This window comes from Carcharodon carcharias, chromosome 2 (genome assembly GCF_017639515.1).
Source record: "Carcharodon carcharias isolate sCarCar2 chromosome 2, sCarCar2.pri, whole genome shotgun sequence".
Classification (NCBI taxonomy): domain Eukaryota; kingdom Metazoa; phylum Chordata; class Chondrichthyes; order Lamniformes; family Lamnidae; genus Carcharodon; species Carcharodon carcharias.
Window position 1 is genome coordinate 104,292,220 of NC_054468.1, and position 24,296 is coordinate 104,316,515.

A 24,296-nucleotide genomic window follows, 5' to 3' on the forward strand; every position below is an offset into this window, starting at 1 on the left:
TGATCTCAGAAAGGCACAGAGGCCCATTACTTTATTTAATACTTTATTACTTTAATTACTTTATTTAAGATAATAAAGTTTTGTTGTACTTCACTGGATGGATGGTACCAAGGTATACAGTTCAGAAGCTTCCAGACTTGTCTCTAATCTCTGCTGAGTTATCTGATGTCATTAAGAGCAGAAGTTTACCTTGATGCCTCAGTGCTTCAGGTAGCTGTGGTGTCTACTGGAAAGTGTGTGTGTATGTGTGTAAGATCAAACAAGGACATGATTGTTCTAGGCCTAGGTACTGTCAATGCTCAAGAAGCCTGACGATATAAACTCATGCATTTTAAATAACCAATTGGACCAGGTATCCTATTGAACTTTATCCCATAAAGAAACAGCAGTTTGAAGAGAAGATGGAATACAGTTAAAATTGTGCACGATTAATGTGCATTAATGTGCATTTCTTTTCAGCCAAAGTATGCTTTAAACCACATAAATCGGAAGTTGACCCTGGAGCCAAAGGTGGCCATCAATGCAAGAATTGTGGTGGTTGGTGCTTCAGACGCTGGGATCTCCTTCCTAGAAACATTGGTCTTCTGGTAATATAATTCTGCTTTTGTGATAATTGTGCATAGAATAACAGTGGTAAAAATATGTTACTGTAATAATGCCCTCAGATTCAAGATTAAATCTTAAAGGATTATTAGACATTAGCAGAATCTTTTCATTAAATTCCCTTATTCTCACTTATAGGCATTTAAGTAATTTATTTTAATTTTTTCTGCCTTTTCTTTCCTCTTTTCTTGAACACACTGACTTCTGCTGGGTTGGTTCCAGGGATGGTGTCAGCCCTCAACTAGCACAGTCAAGTGACCATTCTTCATCTTTAGCCTCAGATAGTAAATGTTGTCATGCTTGTTGACTTTGGGCTGCAACATGGGTCAGGATTTTGCCCTTGTCAGGCAGGCTTGGTAGGAGCGGTCAGGAAGCCAACTGCCGCCCGCAATCGGGGCCCAATTGCAATTTCATACTGGCTAGCCAATTAAGGCCCACCAGCATGAAACATGTGCTGCAGTGCTCAGTGCTGCCCATGTGGGGGGTGCCGGGGAGGAGGGCAAGCGGGGAACTTCGCGCAGCACAGAGCTGCCTCAGGGAGATGAAGATTTTAAGAAATAAAAATAAAGATTTTAAAAATGTTACAAAACATGTACCCTCATGTTACTCTCTCACATGAGCAGGGACATGTTATTAATGAGAAGTTAAAATTTTTATTTTATTTTTAATTGCTGTTGGAAACCTCATCCAGCCCTTGGATGAGGTTTCCTAAAAAATGCAAAGGCCATTTGGCCTTTTCGCTTGCCCGCTAACCGTAAGGTTGGACGGGCAGCGAAAAATTACATTTAATTGCCTTAATAGACCTGTTAATTGTCAGCGGGCGCGCTGCTGACTCCAACTGAAATATCATGTGAGTGCACGATGACGTCGGGACACTTGCCTGATGTCCTTGTGCGTCATTTTACTCTCTTTCGGTTCAGGCGCACACCTACCCAACGATGTAAAAATTCTGGCCATGCTGTCTGATCCTGTTTGTACACCTGCATTTTCCAGCAGCAGTCTCTGGATAGCGATCAGTAATAAAAATGTTGCCAAACATATTTTCCTCCACCTCTACCCAGGCCGGCTGAAACATTTGTGCACCTCCAACTGCTACCCCAATGAGATAAGCCACCTCAGAGCACACCTGAACCACAGTCCAGTGGCCTTTATGGCCTGAATTTAATGCTCATTTATCTGTACCTATGGATGAATTTATGATTTTGGTTTAAAGAATGGACCGCAGAAATTTTGTTTTCTATCTAGTGCATATCTGTGAAACTTCAAATTGTCATAACAATAATAAGAATTTAAAGCTCCCTCCCCCACCGTTGGGTTTGTAGATGGGGCATGAGCGTAAAATTCCTTGGATTGGCTTCAGACAGGCCACCCGCCCTTGGCCCAGTTGATTCCCTTAAGTGGCCAATCATTGATCACTTAAGGGCCGTTTTCCCCTCAGCCTCAATTTTTAGACTGGCTGGAGGAGTTCCCATATATGGGCGAAGACCAGAAATACTTGAGTTTAGGCCTCAGGTGGGAAGGGGTGGACACCTCCACCAGAAGCCCCCTTTTAATTTCAGGCACCACCCCCCCTCCCCCCCATAAGGTTCGGTAACCACTGGACCTCCCTGTCCCCACCCCACCCCACCCCACCCACCCAGCCTCTCCCCCGACACCCCAATCTTCCACTGTCCACCCCGTTGGCCTCCCCTACCCTCCCTGCCCTGAGACATTCAGAACTTACCTTTTCCCGGAATCTCAGGACTTAGCCTTCAGTGACTGCGTGCAGTCCCAGTCCTATCCACTAAAGCTTCTGGCGCTGCAGCGACTTGGCCGCAGCTCTCCCAGGACTTCCTCCTGAGTGAGGGGCAGAAGTCCTGCTGCAGCCAATACGCACTCCTTGAAATGTGTTCCCCGCCCACTCTTCGGATGGCAGGATGGGAAGCCCTGCCATCCTAAAAACCCTGGCCAATGACTTAGTGCCCAGAGCAATATACATTGGATGACTCCTATGTGTGAACATTTCAGTTTTGAGATGTCAACTCATGACACAAATTTAAATGTGGCTTGAAGCAGCAAGCTGCAAGGAATGCAAAGTTGGAATTAATGAACTCCTCTTCATTCCTATTCCTAATCCTCTTTAGTCTTTATTTTTCTTTTTTTCTTTTTCTCTTTTTACAATCCATCTCCTGGTTGGTTATTCAAGTATTTTCTTCAGCTTTCTCTGGTTGGATACTGAGAGAAAGCCAAGGCTGTTATGGAGTTATGACTATCCTAGCATTCCTAGAAGCAGTGAAAAGTTTTATTAAAACTGCAGGTTTCTAGTTTCAATAGAAGACTGGGAAAGGCTCATCTCTGCTTTGTCTCACACTCCAGCCAAGGAAATATGAGTAAACGCCACAAGTTTCAAACGATAGTGTTATGGACAGGAGGGGGATTAGTTTAAACAAACCTAATTTCTCCACTCAATACCCATCCATAAACAGAAAAATGTTTTTGATTTTTGATTTCTCCCTTTATAAGTGGTGGGGTATTTTCCCCAACCATTCAGTTTGGTAGTTGTCCAATCTTCTAGGTGACCCCTCAGCAAACTTGAGATAAGAGAGGTAGTTTATTACGCACACGCACACACACACATGAAGGAGTTTTGCAACGTCCACCTCTTTTTACATTCATACACTAAAAGAGGAATGAGGGAAGAAAGGGGTTCACGGCAAAGACCACGATAAAAATAAGAATTATGGTTTGATGTGAGTCCAGAATCAATGTCCAATGAACTTTCTTTCAGGTGGCTTTGTCTGAAAGAATTCCTGCTCTTGGTCCTAGGAACTCGGTTGCAGGTTGAGACCATTGAAGATGCAGCCAGGTATCTTGTATCCTGGGTATTAGTTCACTCTGTAGGCGGATACAGTGTTCATTCCGGAAACCAGACTTGGAGAGAGATGGTGATCAAAGGCTAATGTGAAGTCCAGTTCCCTTTGGAGGTTAGACCAGAACTGAAGATAAAATTCAGAAGCTGTGTAATTAAGGGAATTCAGACAGCTCAAACCTCAGTCATGTGACAGGGTGGTTTCAGGTTGAGCTATTCAGTCAATGAGGCTCCTGGTTGAAACCCAATGTGTTTTGGAGCAGGTAACTGGTAGGGCCATTAGCCCAACATTGAAGATTAGGAGTCACAAATGGCTCTACCTTTGCCCATAACTAGCTGGTGCCGACTTATTGTCTGCTATCCTTTGTTTACTATCCTTTGTGTTGGCTTGGCTGGAATGTTTATACGATGCAAGGCTTGTTACATTCCTGGAGATTTGATGTGTTAGCCTTTGTTTGCTTTCAAACTGCTCAGAAACTTCCAGAAAACAGCTTGTGATCAGCTGCAGCCTTTGTATCAGCCCAGCAATTGCCCATTCTGAAAAGCAGAAAGAATAATTTTATAAAGTAGCCAGGCTGACACAGGTATATATATATATATTTTTTCTTCCTGTCTCCTGGATGGAACAATAGTTTTTACATTTTGGAGATTGCTAATCTTGGAGTATGGTGGTAGATTGTAAGGATACTACAAGACTCCTACAAAATACTTAGTTAATAGTGAGAACGTTGACAGGACTGATCTATGGGGAGATCAGGGATTTCGTTCATAAATATTAACTGTTAAAAAAATGAATGTACTGAGAGATTTTGGCAAGTGGTAGCTGTGAGATTTTCAATCGCAAGTCAACTGAGATATTAGTTTGCTGTAAAGACATAAATATGGTTAACAGCAGCTGACTGATTCAATCATGTGGGTTTCTGCCTGAGCATACTTTAATCCAAGCTGACTCTCCTATTACCACTGATGTGGCATTTCCAAGTCACTGATGCTTCTTAGTTATCAGAGCAAAGGAATCTCATTTATTGACTGCAGAGAAAACTAGTTTCAGATTATTGCTAACTAAATCACCTGGAAGGAGTAGTCCTACGGAAAGGATTATAGAAACAACTGATGCAGAGCCATGCCGTAAAAGTTAAAGCAAGTTTTATTAACCCGCAGTAATATCATCTGCATTTGAATGATTGCAGAGACGTGTGAGTAATTTTATATAATCAAAGTCAGATGAGTGGTTGGGAAAAGGGGACAGTGAGCCTGTGTTTATCCAACTTTCCAACAATGTGACCAGGTAATGGAAACCTGGCTGCCTTTTACATTATTTTGAAAACGCAGCTAAGTTTATACTGCATCACCCGCTGGACCTGTAGAAAGCCTGCAAACAGCCCTCTTGCATTTGATTTTGGAGGGCTTGACAGTGTCCTGGGTGATGTACTTGTTGGCTGCAGATTGTGAAATTCTGTAGATGTCACCATTAGATGCTTGGAAGGAGCTAGACTCGAAGAAACTGAGAGCTGTGGTCACCTTGACAGCCACAGGCAATGTGTGGCCCATCTGCTTCTTCTGGATAGAGATTTGCTTCTTAATGGCTGCAGGTGTCTGTGACTATGGGCAGATTTTCCTGGTTGGCGAGCGGGGACAGGGCCTGCTTGCCGAAGAGTAAAATGACACGGGGATACATCGGGTGTGCGTCCCGACGTCACCCCGCATCATTTAGATTTTCAGTTCGGCGGATGCGCAGCCGAATCGGCTGCACCCCTGCCGATCTGTCAACGGCATACTAAGGCCATTAAAAAACTAATTAACCTGAGTGATGGACCTGCCCGTTCAACCTTAAGGCTGGTGGGCAGGCCAGGAGCCCCAGACGGGTGGGCCAGGAGCCCCAGACGGGTGGGCCGGGAGCCCAGGCTGGTGGGCCGAAAGCCCAGGCGGGCGGGCCTCGGAAAAAGCATCAAACCTCATCCATGGGCGGGACGAGGTTTCATGAGTGTTTTTAAATTTTTATCAAATGTTTAAATAAAAGTTATGGACATGTCCCAACTCATGTGATGGGGACATGGCAGGGAATTTTTTTTTTATGACCTTTGCCTCAGGGTTATCTGCATGCCCTTTCACATGTGTACACGAAAGACCGCACTCCCGGCTGAGGGAATCCCCCCCGCCTGCACAGGGAGCACATAGTGCTCCTTAATTGGCCCACCCACGTAAAATGGCGACCCGCCTCCGACAGGGAGTGCTGTTTGGAAGCCCACCCGCCCGCCCACGCCTGCTGCCACACTTCCCCCTTGATGGGGGGGATAATGCTGCCCTATCTGTTTCAAAGGCCTGAGCATTCTGATGCACTGTTGGTCAGAAATGTCAAGGCAGCTGCCCCTTAGTCTCTAGAAATGAAAACTGAAAATGCTGGAAGTATCCAGCAGATCAAGCAACACCTGTGGACAGGGAAACAGAGTTAATGCTCCAAGTCATTAATGCTTCAGGTCAATGACCTTTACATAGTTCTGATTCTGCCAGTCTTGCTGATAATTTCCAGCATCTTTGTTCTTATTTCAGATTTCCAGCATCTGCAGTATTTTCATTTTGTCCTGACCTATATGAGCTGGGAGTATTGCCTCCTTCGAGTTGCAACCCTGTCCATCCTTTCTGTCCTATGGAGTTGCATGTGGCTACTGCTTCTGGTGTTGTTGCTCCTACAGTTGCTGTACCGAGTTAAAATCCTGCTCCCCAGATGTCTGTGCTACTGCAGCATTGGTAGCGCCCATGTTGAGGCAGAGTCTCAGAGGCAAGACATTGAGATTCAGTGCAGTGTACTCCAAGGCACTTGAAGGTTACTGGACAAAGTTGCATTCCCAAAGAAAATAGTGGGGATGAAAGAACTATTCCTTCAGCAGTAGCCTTTCAATATGACTAACCACAATTTTGGCCTTTACACTGTTGCTAACACGTTGATTCAGTCAACAATGACTTCCAGCTGCGTACTCACCCCCTCCAACCTGGCACGATGTTGAAACAACACAGAACTTGTGCACTGGCAGGGAAAGTTAGAGTTAAAGAAGGACTTACTTGACTTTTCAAGCAACTTAATTGCTTGACAGGTCCAAAGGGGTTCCAACCTCACCTAGATACCCGTCCTGGTAAAGCCTATGAGTGCAGGATGACGTCAGGATCCTGATCTGACATCGCTATTTGAAGATTTAACTCCCCAAAACTCCACCAAAACCTGCCATACCTTGCCTGGAAAAGTTCCACCCAGTAAGTCCAGCTGAAATATAGTGGACTCTGGTTCCAAGCTGGTTTACAGCACCCAAACCATTGCAAGTTACTGCATTTCCCTAGATAATAGGGCTAAAATATAAAGGGCACTTCAAATTGCTGGGCATTCAGAGAAAATAGTTAAAGGTCTCCAGAAACCATTTCAGATAAATGAACCTTCTTTAGCCATTTTCCATGAATATTCCCAGAAATCTCAGGCAACAGTAATACTCAACAGATATGCTTATGAGCTAATACAAGCTTGTATTTGTGAGGCATATACCGAAATCCTGGGTTCCCCTCTCAATCCCCAGCTATTATATTATTAGCAACGTGCCTAAGGGGATCAGGAAAATATTCAGATGAACTTCTGTCATTACTGGGAGAGGTGAAAGCATTTTTTTTAGACACTACTTTTATCTGTGTGCATCTTGTATTTGTACCAATTATTAATATACAAAATGTTTCTGCTAATTATGTATAAATTATTTGTATATACGAACATATGAATTAGGAGCAAGAGTAGGCCACTCGGCCCCTTCAGCCTGCTCCGCCATTCAATAAGATTATGACTGATCTGAATGTAACCTTAACCACAAATTCCTGCCTACCTCTAATAACCTGCCCCCTTTATTAATCAAGAATCTATCTAGCTCTGCCTTAAAAATATTCAAAGCTCTGCTTCCACCGCCTTTTGAGGAAAAGAGCTCCAAAGACTCTCAACCCTCTGAGAGAAAAAATTTCTCCTCATCTTTGTCTTAAATGAGTGACCCCTTATTTTTAAACAGTGACCCCTGGTTCTAGATTCTCCTACAAGAGGAAACATTCTCTCCACGCTCACCCTGTCAAGACCCCTCAGGATCTTAAAGATTTCAATTAAGTCGCCTCTTACTCTTCTAAATTCCAATGGATACAAGCCTAATCTGTCCAACCTTTCCTCTTAAGACAACCCACCCATCCCTGGTATTAGTCTAGTAAACCTTCTCTTAACTACTTCCAACACATTTACATCTTTCTTTAAATAAGGAGACCAGTACTGTCGAGATATGGGCTTGAATCTTCTGATTGGCATGCAGGGGTGGGCCCTGCTCACCGACACATAAAATGACGCGCAGTGACGTTACGCTCCGATCTTCGGTTCAGCGGGCGCACACCAGAGTCGGCTGCACGCCCGTTGAACTGTCAAAGGCCTGTTAAGGCCAGTAATCACCTCATTAAAGTCATTGTCAACCTTCAGGTTGGAGGGCAGGCGAAGAACCCAGGCAGACTTCACATTTTTCACGGAACCTCATCCATGGTCGGGATGAGGTTTCATGAAGGGCTTATAAGTTTAATAAAAATTTTTATTAAAATTCATTGACATGTCCCAACTCATGTGACACTGTCACATGAGGGGACATGTCTGAATAATTTTTTTAATTCTTTTTTTCAAATTTTCATAATCAAAGTAATCTCCCTGAGGCAGCTCCGTGCCTCAGGGAGATTTCTGCGCTCTTTCACGCGCATGTGGGAAAGAGTGCAGTCCCCGTCTCTCCTTCCTCCCCCCTGCCTGCACAGGTAGCGCTAAATCATGCTGGGCGGGCCTTAATTGGCCCACCCGCTTAAAATAGCAGCACATAGCCAATCCCGGGCGGTGATCAGCTGCGTGCCCGCCTGCACCCTCTCCCGCCAGCCTGCCCGACAGGGAGAAAATTCTCCCCATGGTTTCACCAGTGCCCTGTACAACTGAAGCATAACCTCCCTACTTTTGTAATCAAGTCCCCTCATAATAAATGATAACATTCTATTAGCTTTCCTAATTACCTGCTGTACTTGCATACCAACCTTTTGTGATTCATGGACTAGGACACCCAGATCCCTCTGAATCTCAGAGCTCTGCAATCTCTCACCATTTAGATAATAAGCTTCTTTTTTATTCTACCTGCCAAAATGAACAATTTCACATTTGTCCACATTATATTCCATGAGTTAAGTAAATGATTTTAAACCAAGAAGGCCATTATTAATTGCTGCCTTGCCAGGACTTTCACCATGAAGAAGCCAGCTAGTTGAAAGGTCACTGAGAGTCTGCGCACAGGACTTATTAATGCGCTGAAACTTTGATTAATTAGAGGACATCCCTATCGTGCAACTGGAGGACTTGAGTTGGGTTTTAGCTACATAAGACCCATTTATAACAAGTATTGAATGGAATACCTCAATTAAATAATTATTTTAAATGTTGTATCCAGTGCTATTTCTGCTACCCTTGCTACCCTTGCCCTATGCCATCCTTGCTTCTCCATCTTATGCAACTCCACACCGTATCAATTAATCATGCTGGCAGTCAATGGGCAGCCAACAGCTTTTGACCAACTGTTGATGCTTGAAATTCTGGGTCCCTCCCCACACACCCAATCACATCATCCCACCTCCAGTGTTCCCAATATATTATTAGCAACATCCCTAAGAACATCAGAAAAATATTCAAATGAACATCTCTCACATTATTAGGCAAGGTCAGAGCACTTCTGCAGAGGCTTGCAAAAATTCAAAGCAGTCTGGCAATGGTGACATTGCATGAGGGCAGGATTATTGTCCCTGTCATGTTTTATGAAATTGATTTAATGCTAACACCGATGTATAGAAAATGCAGGCTCTTCCACCGTCACCCCCAACCTCCCCCCATCAACCTCTGTCCCTATTTGAATACAAGTTTATTACTGACTTATTATTTAATTAACGTGTAAATTCACTTATCTGATGTATTTTTTGCAGCCCACACCTGCGGTTTAATAACATTACTTTGATTTCAACGTCTGGACTTCGTGGACATCAATCAAGCTCCATACGTAGAAAATTCAAAGCCTCAAGGTGTGCACCAACTGTTGAAAATTACGAGACATGTTTTGTTCATAAGTTATTACTAACACAAAAAGAAAAAGGACAAGTTGCTTAAATGTGGAGTCGCACCCGAACAATAGAGAGAGAGCCTGGAGTGACTTTTGTCAAAGAGAGGTTTCATGTTTTTACTCTGAAAGTACCAAGAATTATTACAGCACTATTCAGTCCCATGAATATTTACAGGCTATTCAGTCTTCACATGAATCTCCTCCCTCTCTACTTCATCTAATGCTATCTGCATTTCACTTTATCCCTTTCTCCTTCATGTACCCATCGATTCCCCTCAAATGCACCTTTGCCACCTGTTTCAACTACTCCATATGGTAGCAAAAGCAAAATACTGTTAACGCTGGAAATCCACAATTAAAGCAGAAAACACTGGAAATATTCAGCATGCCAGACAGCATTTGTGGAGAAAGGAACAGAGTTTAATCCAGGCATTAAGGCTCTTGCCTTCCAGCAGAGTCAGCGAGAGCCCTGCCTCCTTTAGTGCCACGTGAGTGGTCAGTATCAGGCCTTCAAGGACCCTGGCAGCAGAAATCTCACTGCCAAGAGCTGCTGGCCAATCAGAGGCTGGCAGCTGCTCACTGCTGTCAGTGCCACCAGTGGAGGTGGCAGCTGCCAGAAATGCACCCACTAGAGGCCCAGGATTAACAAGAGACCCAGGCTCAGTGAATGAGGGATGGGAGTCACAGGGAGGGGGTCACTAGCTGGGATGGTGGGGGCCAGAGTGGTTGGAAGAAAGGGCAGGGGTGTTATGACACAGCAGCTGGTAAAGACTGAGTTATTTCAAATCCCAGAGGGAAACTATAAAAAACTGTCATAACCTATATTTTCAATTGGTATGTTTGAGATGCAGCTCTGAATTCAGAAATGAAACCACCAAGCCTCAAGAAGTTTTTTATATAAATTAAATTAAACATTTATTAATTTAAGAACAAATTTCAACACATACACGTCTACAAATTACTACTATAATAACTTTTAAACAAATCCTCAAATTAATCACTCCCAGGTAATCTTCCCCAAGGCAACAATAGCCCATAATCTTAAACAGACACCAGGAAAAGCACATTTTATCTTACAAATTCAAAATGAGGTCCCTTTCAATTTGTTCCTTCACAGACACAGTGGTAGGGCACACAGGCTGCTTAGATATTACATGCCTCTGACCCATACACAAAACTCATTTCTGTTTATACCTAACCTTCCCTTTGAATGCAAATTCTCATTATATCACCAGGCCCTTTGAACTCTGCCACTTCTAACAATAAAATCCCTTTCATAGTACCAATTTTATTAGTAATATAAACATATTGCTTGGTGTCTCCTAGCTAGGTGCAAGATTTCAGTGTTTGAATGGTTTATTCAACAAGATGCAAATGTACCCTTTACCTTACTGTCTAACATCTCAAAACTACTACATATAAAAATATAACTAGCTGGCTTTAAGACACACACACTCATACACACAGACACAGAGCCTACTACATGTCCAATTTAAAATAATTTCCAATAACATTATATACATTAATATCTTCATGACAAGGGGTTGGTTATCAGTGGGTCCCTCCTCCCTGATGCCAGATCACTTGATCCCTGAGTGCCTGACAATTAGGGACCCTGCCCCACCCCACCCGGGAGCCAGCAAGCAAACATGATATGGTTTGCTTTTCGGGCTCTTCACATGCCGACTGTCTTGCCCGCCTTTGGTTGAATACCAGTGGAGGCAGGGTGAGGCACTTATTAATTGCCTCAGTTGGCAGCGTGGCAGAAATACCATGCACAAGCTTTCCTGCTCCAGATTTAATCGGGGCAGATGCAAGGGAGGCGACCACATTCCCACCCAGCATCCTCCTGCCCAATTAAATGACCCCCACCTCCAAACTCACTTGGGGGAGGGGATTAAATTCCACCCAATGTTTCAGGTCAGTGACCTCCTGTCTGAACAACAGTTGTGAATTCCACATTTTCACCACTCTCTAGGTGAAGACATAGAAAGTTAGAAACCTGGTCATAAGTAAAGGATACAGCAGTAAAGGGGCAAGTTAGATTGGGTACATTTGCTTGACAGAATCCTCCACATTGCATGCACCTACACAAGCAGCAGCACCGTTTGGAGGAGCAACAACATATCGTTGTCATCTCAGGGAAAGAAAACATTTTGAAGGCATCTGGTGAGATTTTGCCATACACCTTGTTGGTTACCTTGGTAATATTCAGGCAATGTTGTGATTGAAAGAATGTCAAAGGTACTATTAGGTAGGGCTAAATTGGAGAAGTTCAGCAGAATTTTAGCAGTCCCCAATAGATGGGGATGGAACTGGTGGGGGAGTGGTTAAGTTGCAGGCAGCTGTGGTAAATCAGCTCCCTGACTGTGTCCTGCTGCCAGGGAATTTTACTGACGGTGGGACCGGAATTGGGCAGGCTGCCTGCCACAAGGAGGTGGGCTGCTAATTTCAATATGTAAAGGCCCTATTAAGAGTAATTTCACCAGGCTGCCAGCGTTTTGCCGATCAATTCCCTGCTGTGTGGGAGGCTGCGATCTAAATGGAAGCAACCTTCCAGTGGCAGCCCAGATTTTTATATCAGTCACCGGCTGGCCAGTGTAGTTACTGTTGTTTTGTTGGCAAGGGTGGTAGCCAATTTACACACAATGATTTAACACAAATTGTAGCAAGGTGCGGTTTGAGAGATGAATGTTGAGCAAGACTCCAGCACAACACTCCCGTGGCTCCAAGGATGTCCCTGAAGGGGTTTCCCCTCTAGTTTTTGGTCACTCAATTTTTAATTTTTTTTAGCCTACTTTCTGTAGGCTTCAGGGCCCTTGCCTGCTGCAGCAGTTGCCACCACTGGTGATGGCACTGCTGAGCCACCAGCCCTCTGATTGTGCTGGCAGCTATTAGTGATGTGCTGCCATTCTGAGTAGGACGGAAACCCCGGCGGCAGTCTATTAATTAGCTTCCTCCTGTAAATTCAGATGGAAAACCCACCGGATGCCCGTGTGTGTCAGGGGAATGCATTTCCATACGCCCGCAGGCCATTCGCCCGACTGGTAAAATTCAGACCATTCCATCAGGTAACAGGTCAAACAGTCGAGAACAGCCAGATTGTTGTAATTTGATAAAATGTTTTTCAATGTTGGTTATTACAGATATTTCAAACGATAATTATTAGGGGAGGAACATCTTTAAATGAGTATAACAAATGTATTTATAAAACAAAGTCTTTCATATCCATATTTGAGAAGGTATTTTGAACCCTACCACCACCCCCCGCCGTCCCATTATCTCCCTAAACAGTATAATTTTGATGATCATAAGTGGCACCCTTGACTTGGTAGTAGCACTGCCATCTCTGAGTCAGAAGATCATGAGCCAGACTGGAGTAGACAATCTGGGCTGACACTTCAGTGCAGTCCTGAGGACATGTTGTATCGTCAGAGGTGCGGACTTTTAGATGAGATATTAAACTGAGACCCTGTCTGCCTGCTCAGGTGGATTTAAAAGATCCATGGCACTATTCAAACTAGAACAGGAATGTTGTGCTGGAGTTTTGCGCAACATTTATTTCTCAAACAACATTTTGCTGCTGTTTGGGGCAAATCATTGTGTGTAAATTGACTGTCACTTTTACCAACGAAATAAGCTACACTCCAAGAGCATGATACCGACTGTGAAGCACTTTGAGACATCCTTTGGACATGAGAGGCACTATACATGTGCAAGCTTTTCTTTCTTTGCCAATAAGCAGAAATTAGACGAGCATGACAGATAATGGGCAGAATTTTCTGCCTGCTGGGTGGGCGGACCCGACCCAATCTCCAGTGGGCGGGGAGTCGATCCCCGCCGGAGAAGCGGGCCCCGCCGCCGTTTTTCATTGGCCGGCCAATTAAGGCCCACCCAGCGTGATGTCCAGTGGGAAGTGCTACGTGCTCCCTGTGCAGGCGGTGCGGATTCCCCAAAGCGAGAGTGTGCTCTCTCGCACATGCGCACGAAAGAGCGCACATCTCCCTGAGGCTAGGTGCTGCCTCAGGGAGAACGCTGACACTTTTAAAAAGATTAAAAATAGAAAAAAAAAAATAATGAGATGGGACATGTTCATAATTTACACTAAAACTTTATTAAACTTTTAAATCCCTACATGAAACCTCATCCCGCCGGTGGATGAGGTTTCATGTTTTTCCTATTTCCCGCCGGGGCTCCTGGCCTGTCCGCCAACCTTAAGGACAGGCAGGTCCTTTAGTTGTTTCAATGATCCTGTGGGCCCGCAGCTGATTTTGCTGTGCCCCCGCCTTCCTGAAAATGTAAATGTACTGGGATGACATTGGGGGTTCCCCCTGACATCATCCTGCGCCATGTTACGCGTCAGTGAGCCGGCCCCGTCCCTTGCTCGCTAACGGCAAAAGTCAGCCCAATGATATGAACTCACATTCAACTTATGCAACACATACAATCTGACTGAGCAATGCAATTTGTTTTATTGAAAAATGAAAAATGCTTTGGCTTAATCAGTTACTTGTTCAGTTTTCATTTCAGATTGCTCTGAGTTATCCACAGAAGTTGTCATTGAGGCAGGAGAATATTTTTTTTTTCCCTACAGCCTTCAAAATTTCATATGCATGATCTCAATGCGAGCTTCACTTAGCCCAGAGTATAAACAGTGATATTACATGTCCACTATATACTTAATTAATTTTAGAAAAAATAGAATTGTCACTTAAAACTGTCCTTTTCCCTCTGCAGTTACTGCTACAGCCATGATGATTATGCACAAATGTCATTGCAGACTTGGGTTAATGTGGTGACTGGCAAGATGATTGGTATAAACAGAGCCGCAAAATATGTACTAGTGACAGGAGACACAAAGGTGCCATATGAGCATCTAATCCTTTGCACTGGACAACAGTATCAGGTAAGTGTAAATACTCACTTAAGCAAATTGTGTAGTGTTTATGATCATTTAATTCCTATTTTTGCTAAATTTCTGTCCTCTGATCCTTTCTCAAAGGCATTGACTCCTTAATGGAATTTGACCACTTTTTGCATGTAAGGCTAACAGTGTGTGCTGATGGTTGAATACAGAGCTTACCTCAGCCATTCTGAACTTAACGCAGGGCCTAATTGGCATTTTCTATCTCCTCCCAGGAGTGTGTTGGTTGCCTATCCCCGTCTCACCATCATTAAAATCAGAAGTGGTCAGGTTGGATGAGTATTCATGTTGGAATTTGGACTTTTATCTTCCCACCCAATCCAAACCTGCCCATTTTTGGGAGTTAAAATTCCCCCAAGATATTCAGTATAATATGATCCAGTATTTCTCTATCGTGATGTAAGAGCAAGTTGTTACATGTATATGGCTGACGTTTAGACTTGAGCAGCGATGTGCTTTGGTCTTGGTAGACACTTGATGCCACTCTTGGAGGTTATCTATATCCTGTTATTTCTTGTGGTTACTTTCCAGCCCAAACAACACTAAGGGTACTATATAAATGCAAGTTATTGCTCACCTCTTGCCTCTATGTTTGCTGACCAAAATTGGCTCAAAATCTATCAACACCTCCAATTTAAAATTTCCATCCTCATGTTCAGGTCCTTTTGTGGTCAGTGCCAAGAGTATTGCAGGGAGAAAATATCTTCATACAGCTAGAGGCACCAGCACAACTTTTTCAAATTGTGGTGATCGCCCTACTGGAATTTTCATTCTTCCAGGGCTTTTAAAAAATAAGAAGTAATGGTTGAATCATATATAATATTATTAAGGTTGATTAAAATTAGATTTTCCATTGTACAGGTTCCTTGTCCCACAGGAGTAGATATAAGAGAAATGCTGACTAATGAGAATGTGACAGTTAACCCTGACCAGCAATTTATGGGAAATGTGCCCTCCAACCTTTTCATCCTGAACAGTTATGATGATTGTGAAAATGCACTGCGTTGGCTCAGAAAGTATAAGACACGTGCTAAAGGTAGAGTTTTAATATTACTAGAAGTGTCATGAATGCTATTTTCTGTGGCATTACTAATAGTGAATAGTAAATGAGCTTGCATTTACACTATTTACCACCTAAAGCCGGTGAGAATTACGTCAGAGCAGCACTAGGGAGCAGGAAATTGGGCTGCACCCAGAATGTTCCAGGCGATGGAAATTAGGCAGGAACTGGATGCCATCGCAGATCCAAGTTAACGGTCACTGGCATAAATTTAGTGTTAAGAGGCAGGTCAAAACTGGAGCCAATGGGAATCTCCACTGGTTGGCGTCATACCTAGCACAAAGGAAGATTTAGTGATGTGTAATGAGGCAGATTTGATAAGGGAGCTTAAGGTGAAGGACCCCTTAGGAGGAAGTGACCATAATATGATAGAATTTACCCTGCAATTTGAGAGGAAAAAGCTGGAATCAGATGTAACGGTATTACAGTTGAATAAAGGCAACTACAGAGGCATGAGGGAGGAGCTGGCCAGAATTGACTGGGAGATGAGCCTAGCAGGAAAGACAGTGGAAGAGCAATGGCAGGAGCTTCTGGGAGTAATTTGGGAGACACGGCAAAAATTCATCCCTAGGAAGAAGAAACATACTAAAGGGAGGACAAGGCAACCATGGCTGACAAGGGAAGTCAGGGACAACATAAAAGCTAAAGAGAAAGCATATAATTTGGCGAAGAGCAATGGGAAGCCAGGGGATTGGGAAGCCTACAAAGACCAACAGAGGACAACTAAAAAAGAAATAAGGAGGGAGAAGATTAAATATGAGGGTAAACTAGCCAGTAATATAAAAGAAGATTGCAAGAGATTTTTTAGATACATAAAAGGTAAGAGAGAGGCAAAAGTGGACATTGGGCTGCTGGAAAATGACGCTGGAGAAGTAATAATGGGAAACAAAGAAATGGCAGAGGAACTGAATAGATACTTTGCGTCAGTCTTCACGGAGGAAAACACGAGTAACATCCCCAAAATTCAAGGGAGTCGGGGGGCAGAGGTGAGTATGGTGGCCATTACCAATGAGAAGGTGCTAGGAAAATTGAAAGGTCTGAAGGTGGATAAATCACCTGGACCAGATGGATTACACCCCAGAGTTCTGAAGGAGATAGCTGAAGAGATAGTGGAGGCGTTAGTGGTGATCTTTCAGGAATCACTCGAGTCAGGGAGGGTCCCAGAGGACTGGAAAATCGCTAATGTAACCCCCCTCGTTTAAGAAGGGAATGAGGCAAAAGACAGGAAATTACAGGCCAATTAGCCTGACCTCAGTCGTTGGTAAGATTTTAGAGTCCACTAGTAAGGATGAGATTTCAGAATACTTGGAAGTGCATGGTAAAATAGGGCAAAGTCAGCATGGTTTCATCAAGGGGAGGTCATGCCTGAAAAATCTGTTAGAATTCTTTTAGGAGATAACGAGCAGGTTAGACAAAGGAGAGCCAATGGATGTTATCTACTGGGCTTCCAGAAGGCCTTTGACAAGGTGCTGCACAGGAGGCTGCTCTGTAAGATAAGAGCCCATGGTGTTAGAAGCAAGGTACTAGCATAGATAGAAGATTGGCTGTCTGGCAGGAGGCAGAGAGTGGGGATAAGGGGGTCCTTCTTAGGTTGGCGGCTGGTGACTAGTGGAGTTCCGCAAAGGTCAGTGTTGGGACCACAACTTTTCACTTTATACATTAATGATCTAGATGAAGGAACTGAGGGCATTCTGGCTAAGTTTGCAGATGATACCAAAGATAGGTGGAGGGACAGGTAGCATTGAGGAGGTGGGGAGGCTGCAGAAGGATTTGCACAGGTTAGGAGAATGGGCAAAGAAGTGGCAGATGGAATAGAACGTGGGGAAGTGTGAGGTCATGCACTTTGGTAGGAAGAATAGAGGCATAGGCTATTTACTAAATGAGGAGAGAATTCAGAAATCTGGAGTGCAAAGGGACTTGGGAGTCCTAGTCCAGGATTCTCTTAAGGTTAACTTGCAGGTTGAGTCGGTAGTAGGAAGGCAAATGCAATGTTGCCATTTATTTCGAGAGGACTAGAATATAAAAGCAGGGATGTGCTGCTGAGGCTTTATAAGGCTCTGGTCAGACCACATTTAGAAGATTGTGAGCAATTTTGGGCCCCGTTTCTCAGGAAGGATGTACTGGCCCTAGAGAGGTTCCAGAGGAGGTTCACAAGAATGATCCCAGGAATGAAAGGCTTACCATATGAGGAACGTTTGAGGACTCTGGGTCCATACGCGATGGAGTTTAGAAGGACGAGGGGGGATCTGATTGAAACTTACAGAATACTGAAAGGCCTGGATAGCGTGGATGTGGGGAAGATGTTTCCATTAGTAGGAGAGACTAGGACCCGAGGGCACAGCCTCAGAGTAAAGGGAAGAGATTTTAGAACAGAGATGAGGAAAAACTTCTTTAGCCAGAGAGTGGTGAATCTATGGAATTCATTGCCACAGAAGGCTGTGGAGGCCAGGTCATTGAGTGTATTTAAGACCAAGATAGATAGGTTCTTGATTGGTAAGGGGATCAAAGATTACGGGGAGAATGGGGTTGAGAAATTTATCAGCCATGATTGAATGGCGGAGCAGGCTCGATGGGCCGAATGGCCTAATTTCTGCTCCTATGTCTAATGGTCTTATGGTTGTGGTTGTGCCAGGAGAAGGGCTTCACTGAGTCTTCTGTCACTAGTGAATATGGAGATCTTGACTGAAACCTGATGAGTAAATAATAACATTTTTACAAAGTACTTTAATAACACATTTTCATATTTATGTGATATGTTTATTATATATTTATCTATAATGTACAAACTTCAATATTACTTTATTGCTGCTTTATTGTTGTTTTTCTTTTCTTTCTGGGGTCATGTTAATTTTCAAGAGTTTAGATATTTGTTCATGAGATGTGGGCATTGTTGCCAAGGCCAGCACTTGTTGCCCATCCCTAACTGCCCTTGAGAAAGTGGTATTGAATTAAAATGGGGTTACATTGGAAGATAGTTTGCGAAGCACAGCTGTAGTCCTGTGCTTTGCTTTGCATGTACATAATCGAGCAAGATACTTGAAGTCTAACCATTTCACCTATTTGAAGTGGCCTAGAAGCATTTGCATTAACTATAGATCATAAAAAGTGCTATAATTACATGATTCCTTGTCACAAAAGATTTTCAAACCTTTTTGTTTTCTGCAATTCTCATCCCTTTTGTTCACACTGAGCAGACTAAGTCAATGGCCAGGCTTTTCCGGTCTCACCAGCAGCAGGCATTGTCATGGGCGGGACATGAAAATTTGGAGAATGCCTTCCCATCCCACCCATGATGATGCCCACCACTGGTAGGACCAGAAAATCCCACTGAACATGTCTGGTATCTTTCCTTCTCTTTTCTCATCATCCACTCAACTGTGTATCTCATCTGGTCCAAAAGACTTTCCCTCTTTGTCTTTCTTTCTCCGTCTCCCTTTCCTCTATAACAGCACAGATCCTCTGTCTCTTTTCTCTCCTCATTCCTCAGGCCACAGCATTGCTGAAATCAGTATTGGCAGATTTTTAGGATGTTTGCATCTCAGTGATAACTAAAAGCAGCCAGATTGGAGCCCAATATTTCTCTCATAAACCAACTCCAAAAATCACTTTTATTAATTAAGGAGGAACATATGGCATAAATTACGCCACTTTGTATGGCAGGACATTTTTCTAATATTGCTGTAGTTAAATAACAAATTATTTCAGTATTTTTGTTCTCTGGATTCAATATTTCCCCATTTTTTTTTTCTCCGGTTTTTGTAATATTTTCTTCCCATTTTTCTATGTTCTATTTTCTCTCCCTCTGCATTTCCTTAGTTCTGGAATATTTCCTCTCTCTTTCTTTGGCTATTTGTGTGTTTCAAATAATATTTTCCCTTCCCTTTATCTTTTTGAGAAATTTTTTCTCAATTCTATATCTTTCCCTTCCTCTGTATTTCTTTTGCACTATGTTCCACACGAGTATAAACACCCACCCTATTTCAACACACCCTCTCAATGTAACCTTCTATTCCTTTCTCCCTCATATTTATCTAGCTTCCCCTTAAATATATCAATGGTATTATCCTTGATTACTCATTTCCACATTCTAACCACCCTCTGGGGTAAAGGGGTCTCTTCTGAATTTCTTATTTTCTATATTAGTGACTCTCTTATATTTATGGCTCCTAGTTTTAGATGCTTCAAAGTGAAAGCATCTTCTCTAAATCCACCTTATCTTAAAAATGTTATGGTCGAATGCGATTGAAAAAAATTGTAATTAGGGAGATGTGTAATGTAATTGGAAAATAATCAAAGTAAAACAAAAGTAGAAAATAGCAATTGCCTGTATAAGAAAATTAACCGTTGGTTCAACGTACGTATTCAATATACAATAGACTCTATGTACATAATAGATGCAAGAAATTTTAAGATATGCTCTATTATCATGCAGCCAGTATGATGTAATGATTTATAATTATGTTTAGTGACAATTTTATCTCAACTAGCTTTGTTTCCCAACTGCTGAATTTATTTGGAATTTTAGACACAGTACCATGTTTTTCACATGCATCATATATTTTAATTAACTGTAACTTGCAGTGTTATTTAGAGTGGCTATGTTGAAGAACACACATGTAAACCCATTTAATTATGTAATTAACTGTTAATTTATTTATCAAGGATAATTAGCTTATATTCATTTGAAAAATTCAAATGATCCTGCTTGATTAGGAGACGAAGAAGGTCGAAACATTTTCAGTGCTAACCAAGTCTGGTAATGAATGTAATTTAATTCTTCTAATTGGTCTTCATATTATCCACATATGAATAACTTAAATACAGCCTACCAGGTTCATTTAGGATTATTGTGATGTGCTTGCAGTCTTAGTCAGGAATGCTTTTTCAACAATCCTGTTAATGTTTGCAGGATCTTTTATTTTAGGATGTTGATACATCAAATTAAAGCATTTAGCATTTATAGTACATGGGCTGTCAACTAAAATTAAGCAATTGCTGACGAATATCTATTTGTTGCTACATTGCCATTGTTAATCAACTGAATTATTGAAAAGAAATCAAGCATTTGATTTCCTGATCCTTGTCCTGTCTTATTAGCCATGTTGAGTATTACAAATATGAGCAATCTGGAACTCATTTTGCACTGCTCTGAGTGAATTATTTTATAATGGCAGGAATATTTTAGCATATAACGCACTATATAATAACTTATATATTATAAGATGGTTGATATACTAAAGATTTCCTTGCAGACAAAAGTAATGATTTCTCTTCCTGCAACTGTTTTCCCACTCTCTAATTCTTTTTGCTAACTTTCTAACTGTACTTTTCTCTTGGTCTCTTTATGAGCTCTCACCAGCTCTCTCATGTGTTTTTCATGGTTGTGTCCCAGCATAAGAGGAATGGATTGGGGGAGAGCTGAATCTGGTGTTGGTGAGTGTTTTTTATTTATGGAGTGTGGACGTCACTGGCTAGGCCAGCATTTCTTGCCCATCCCAAATTGCCTTTGGCATTTAAGAGTCAACCACATTGCTGTGGACCTGGAGTCACATGCTCTTCCAATTTTGGCATCCTGCTCAGATTTCCTTCCTTAAAAGGTATTAGTGAACCAGGTGGGTTTTTGCAGCAATGGTTTCATGGTCATCACCTGATTTTTAATTCAAGATTTTTATTGAATTCACATTTCACGGTGGGATTTGAACCCGGGTCCCCAGAGCATTACCCAGGGTTTCTGAAATACTAGTTAGTGACAATACCTCTAAGCAACCGCCTTCTCAAGGAATGCAAGATGAAATCTTGTCGAGACTTCAGAGGTCTCACCTGCTGGCTGGAGAGCTGACGAGAGATGCGCACTGCCTCTTTTCAGGAAGGCCCACCAAACCACCAGCCAATCAGACAATGGTGAGGCCAGCAGCAAGCCTTCCCCAGGAATCAAAACCCTGGGGGTGGAAGCCTCTGAATGGCTGGCAGCTCTTGTGCTCAGCAGCATCACAGGGGAGGCCACTGCTGCCAGAAGGACAGGCACCAGAGCCCCAGGATCACAGAGCAACCCAGGCCACATGTAAGCAATGTTGGGGTTTTGCAGGATGGGGATTTTGGAGAGAGGAGTGTAGGGGGGGAGGTAGCTGTCAGCAGGCATCCCCTTGATCAGTCGCTTGATCAGGCACTGTGCCTTTGATCCAAGGAGCAACCCCCCCCCCAGGTGGTGACAAGCTGGTTGCACGGTCTTAGCTGCTGTGCATGCCGCATGGCAACACACCCACCTGCAGCTGAGTTAATACCAGCAGCGGAAAGATGAGGCCCTTTTGTGGCCATTAATTGGTCACTTAAGGGCCTTTTTTAAATTCTTTTACGGGGATGTGTCACTGGCTGGGGCAACATTTATTGCCTATTCCTAATTCCCCTTGAGAAGGTTTTGATGAGCCACCTTCTTGAACTGCTGAAGCCCATGTGTTGTAGGTACATCCATAGTACTGTTAGGAAGGGAGTTCCAGGATTTTGATCTAGTGACCGTGATGAAACGGCAATTTAGTCCCAAGTCTGGGTGGTGTGTGGCTTGGAGGGGAATTTTTAGGTGGTGGTGTTCCCATGCATCTGCTGCCCTTGCCCTTTTGGTGGTAGAGGTCACAGGTTTGGAAGATGCTGTCAGGGGAGACTTGGTGAGTTGCTGCAATGCATCTTGTGGAGTACACACTGCTGCCACTGTGCATTGGTGGAGGAGGGAGTAAATTTTGAAGGTGGTGGACTGGGCGCCAATCAAGCAGGCTAATTTGTCCTGAATGGTGTCGAGCTTCTTGAGTGTTGTTGGAGCTGCACTCATCCAAGCAAGTGGAGAGTATTCCATCACACTCCTGATTTGTGCCTTGTCAATGATGGACATGCTTTGGGGAGTCAGGAAGTGAGTTACTCGCTGCAGAATTCCCAACCTCTGACCCAGTCTTGTGGCCACAGTATTTATATGATTGGTCCAGTTCAGTTTCTGGTCAATGATAGCCCCCAGGATGTTGATAGTAGGGGATTCAGCAATGTTAATGCTATTGAATTTCATGGGGAGATAGTTAGATTCTCTCTTCTTGGAGATGGCCATTGCCTGGCACTTGTGGTGGGAATGTTACATGCCACTTGACAGCCCAAGCCTGGATGTTGTCCAGGTCTTGCTGCATTTGGACATAGACTGCTTCAGCATCTGAGGAGTCACGAATAGTGCTGAACATTGTGCAACCATCCACAAATATCCCCACTTCTGACCTTAGAATGGAAGGAAGGTCATTGATGAAGCAGCTGAAGATGGTTGGGCTTAGGACACTACCCTCAGGAACTCCTGCGGTGATGCCCTGGAGCTGAGATGACTGACCTCCAACAATCACAACCATCTTCCTTTGTGCTAGGTATGACGCCAACGCATGGAGAGTTTTCCCCGATTCCCATTGACTCTGGTTTTGCTAGGACGTCTTGATGCCACACTCTGTCAAATGCAGGCTTGATGTCAAGGGCAGTCACTCTCATCTCACCTCTTGAGTTCAGCTCTTTTGTCCATGTTTAGACCAAGGCTGTAATGAGGAGGTGGGATAGGAAGGTCAACCATGGGCCTTCCCACCCAGAACTTAATCCTGCCTAATTAAATGCCCTCCCGCCCCCAAGCTCACCACCAGAGAGAGCAGAAGATACCGTAAGATGCAGGATTGGATTATGGGAGTACTTGGAATTGCAATCTTCACCTGGCAGTAATTTGAGAGTGGCTGGACCCTAACATTACCCATGTGTGTGGGCTGCAGAGGCTTTTGGGGAATAGTCATGTAATGAAACTTGGGAAGACTGAGATAAAGGAAACTGGTGCCTGGATGAAAAGTGAGCACTCAATTGATAGTCTGAGCATTGGAAGGACTCAGGTCAGATCTTCCGGAAAGCTAGAGGGACATTCTGCCCCATGGGCAGTCAGGTTGGGAACTATGACAGGACTGTGAGACCAGCTGGAACAGAGTTAGATTGACTGAGAAATTGGATTCTGAAGCTGGAACATAGAGTCAAGTGAACAGGAATATGGAATCACTAGGGTAAGGGCATGCAAAAGGACCTTGTCTGAGGAAATACTAACAAGGGAGCAGGGTGCCAGAGTGGACTTCGACACTATATGTGGAGGCAAAGAAAGCAACCCAGTATATATCCTGCGTATTTTTTCCTTTTTCCAATTACAGATTTAGAACAGGTAGGGCAGGGTACAACCTGCAAATGGAGCACGGACGTTGCCAGAGAATACAAAAGAGAGGTCATACCAGACAACAACAACAATGTTGAGAGTTCGATGTATTGTGCAAGGGTGTAAGAGGATGCACAGAATACTCACCACAAGAGGGTGTGAAGATATTTTTAGATAGAAACCGGGAACACAATTTAAGTGTGGTCACCACATCTTTTGGGAATGGCCAGAGGCAGGTTTCCAAAATTTCATGGGAGCAACATCTAAGGAAGCTCAGGGCAAAATATTTAATTCTTATGTTTTCAAGCATGCCCTTGTTTACCACTCCCCACTCAAGCAAGGTACATATAATTGTTATTAAGTATGAATTTTCAATCTGAGGTTGGGAGCCTGATGCCCGGATAATTTCCGGGTCCCGACACTGACCCATGTCAGTGTCACAATGCTATTTTCAAATGTGAAACACATAATTGGCCCATGAGTGAGCTTGGCGCTCAATCAGCAGTGCCAGGCAGTACATAGAA

At 43.3% G+C, this 24,296-nt stretch overlaps 1 protein-coding gene across 1 annotated transcript in view; it reads left to right on the top strand.

The window, feature by feature from the left end:
• Positions 1–24,296, top strand: part of cfap61 (cilia and flagella associated protein 61) — a 218,996-nt gene that overhangs the window by 123,377 nt on the left and 71,323 nt on the right. Inside the window, exons 17-20 of the mRNA XM_041206097.1 lie at positions 460–587; positions 9,458–9,553; positions 14,329–14,497; positions 15,377–15,551. Coding sequence (XP_041062031.1) covers positions 460–587; positions 9,458–9,553; positions 14,329–14,497; positions 15,377–15,551 — 568 coding nt within the window. The remainder of the gene's footprint in view (positions 1–459; positions 588–9,457; positions 9,554–14,328; positions 14,498–15,376; positions 15,552–24,296) is intronic.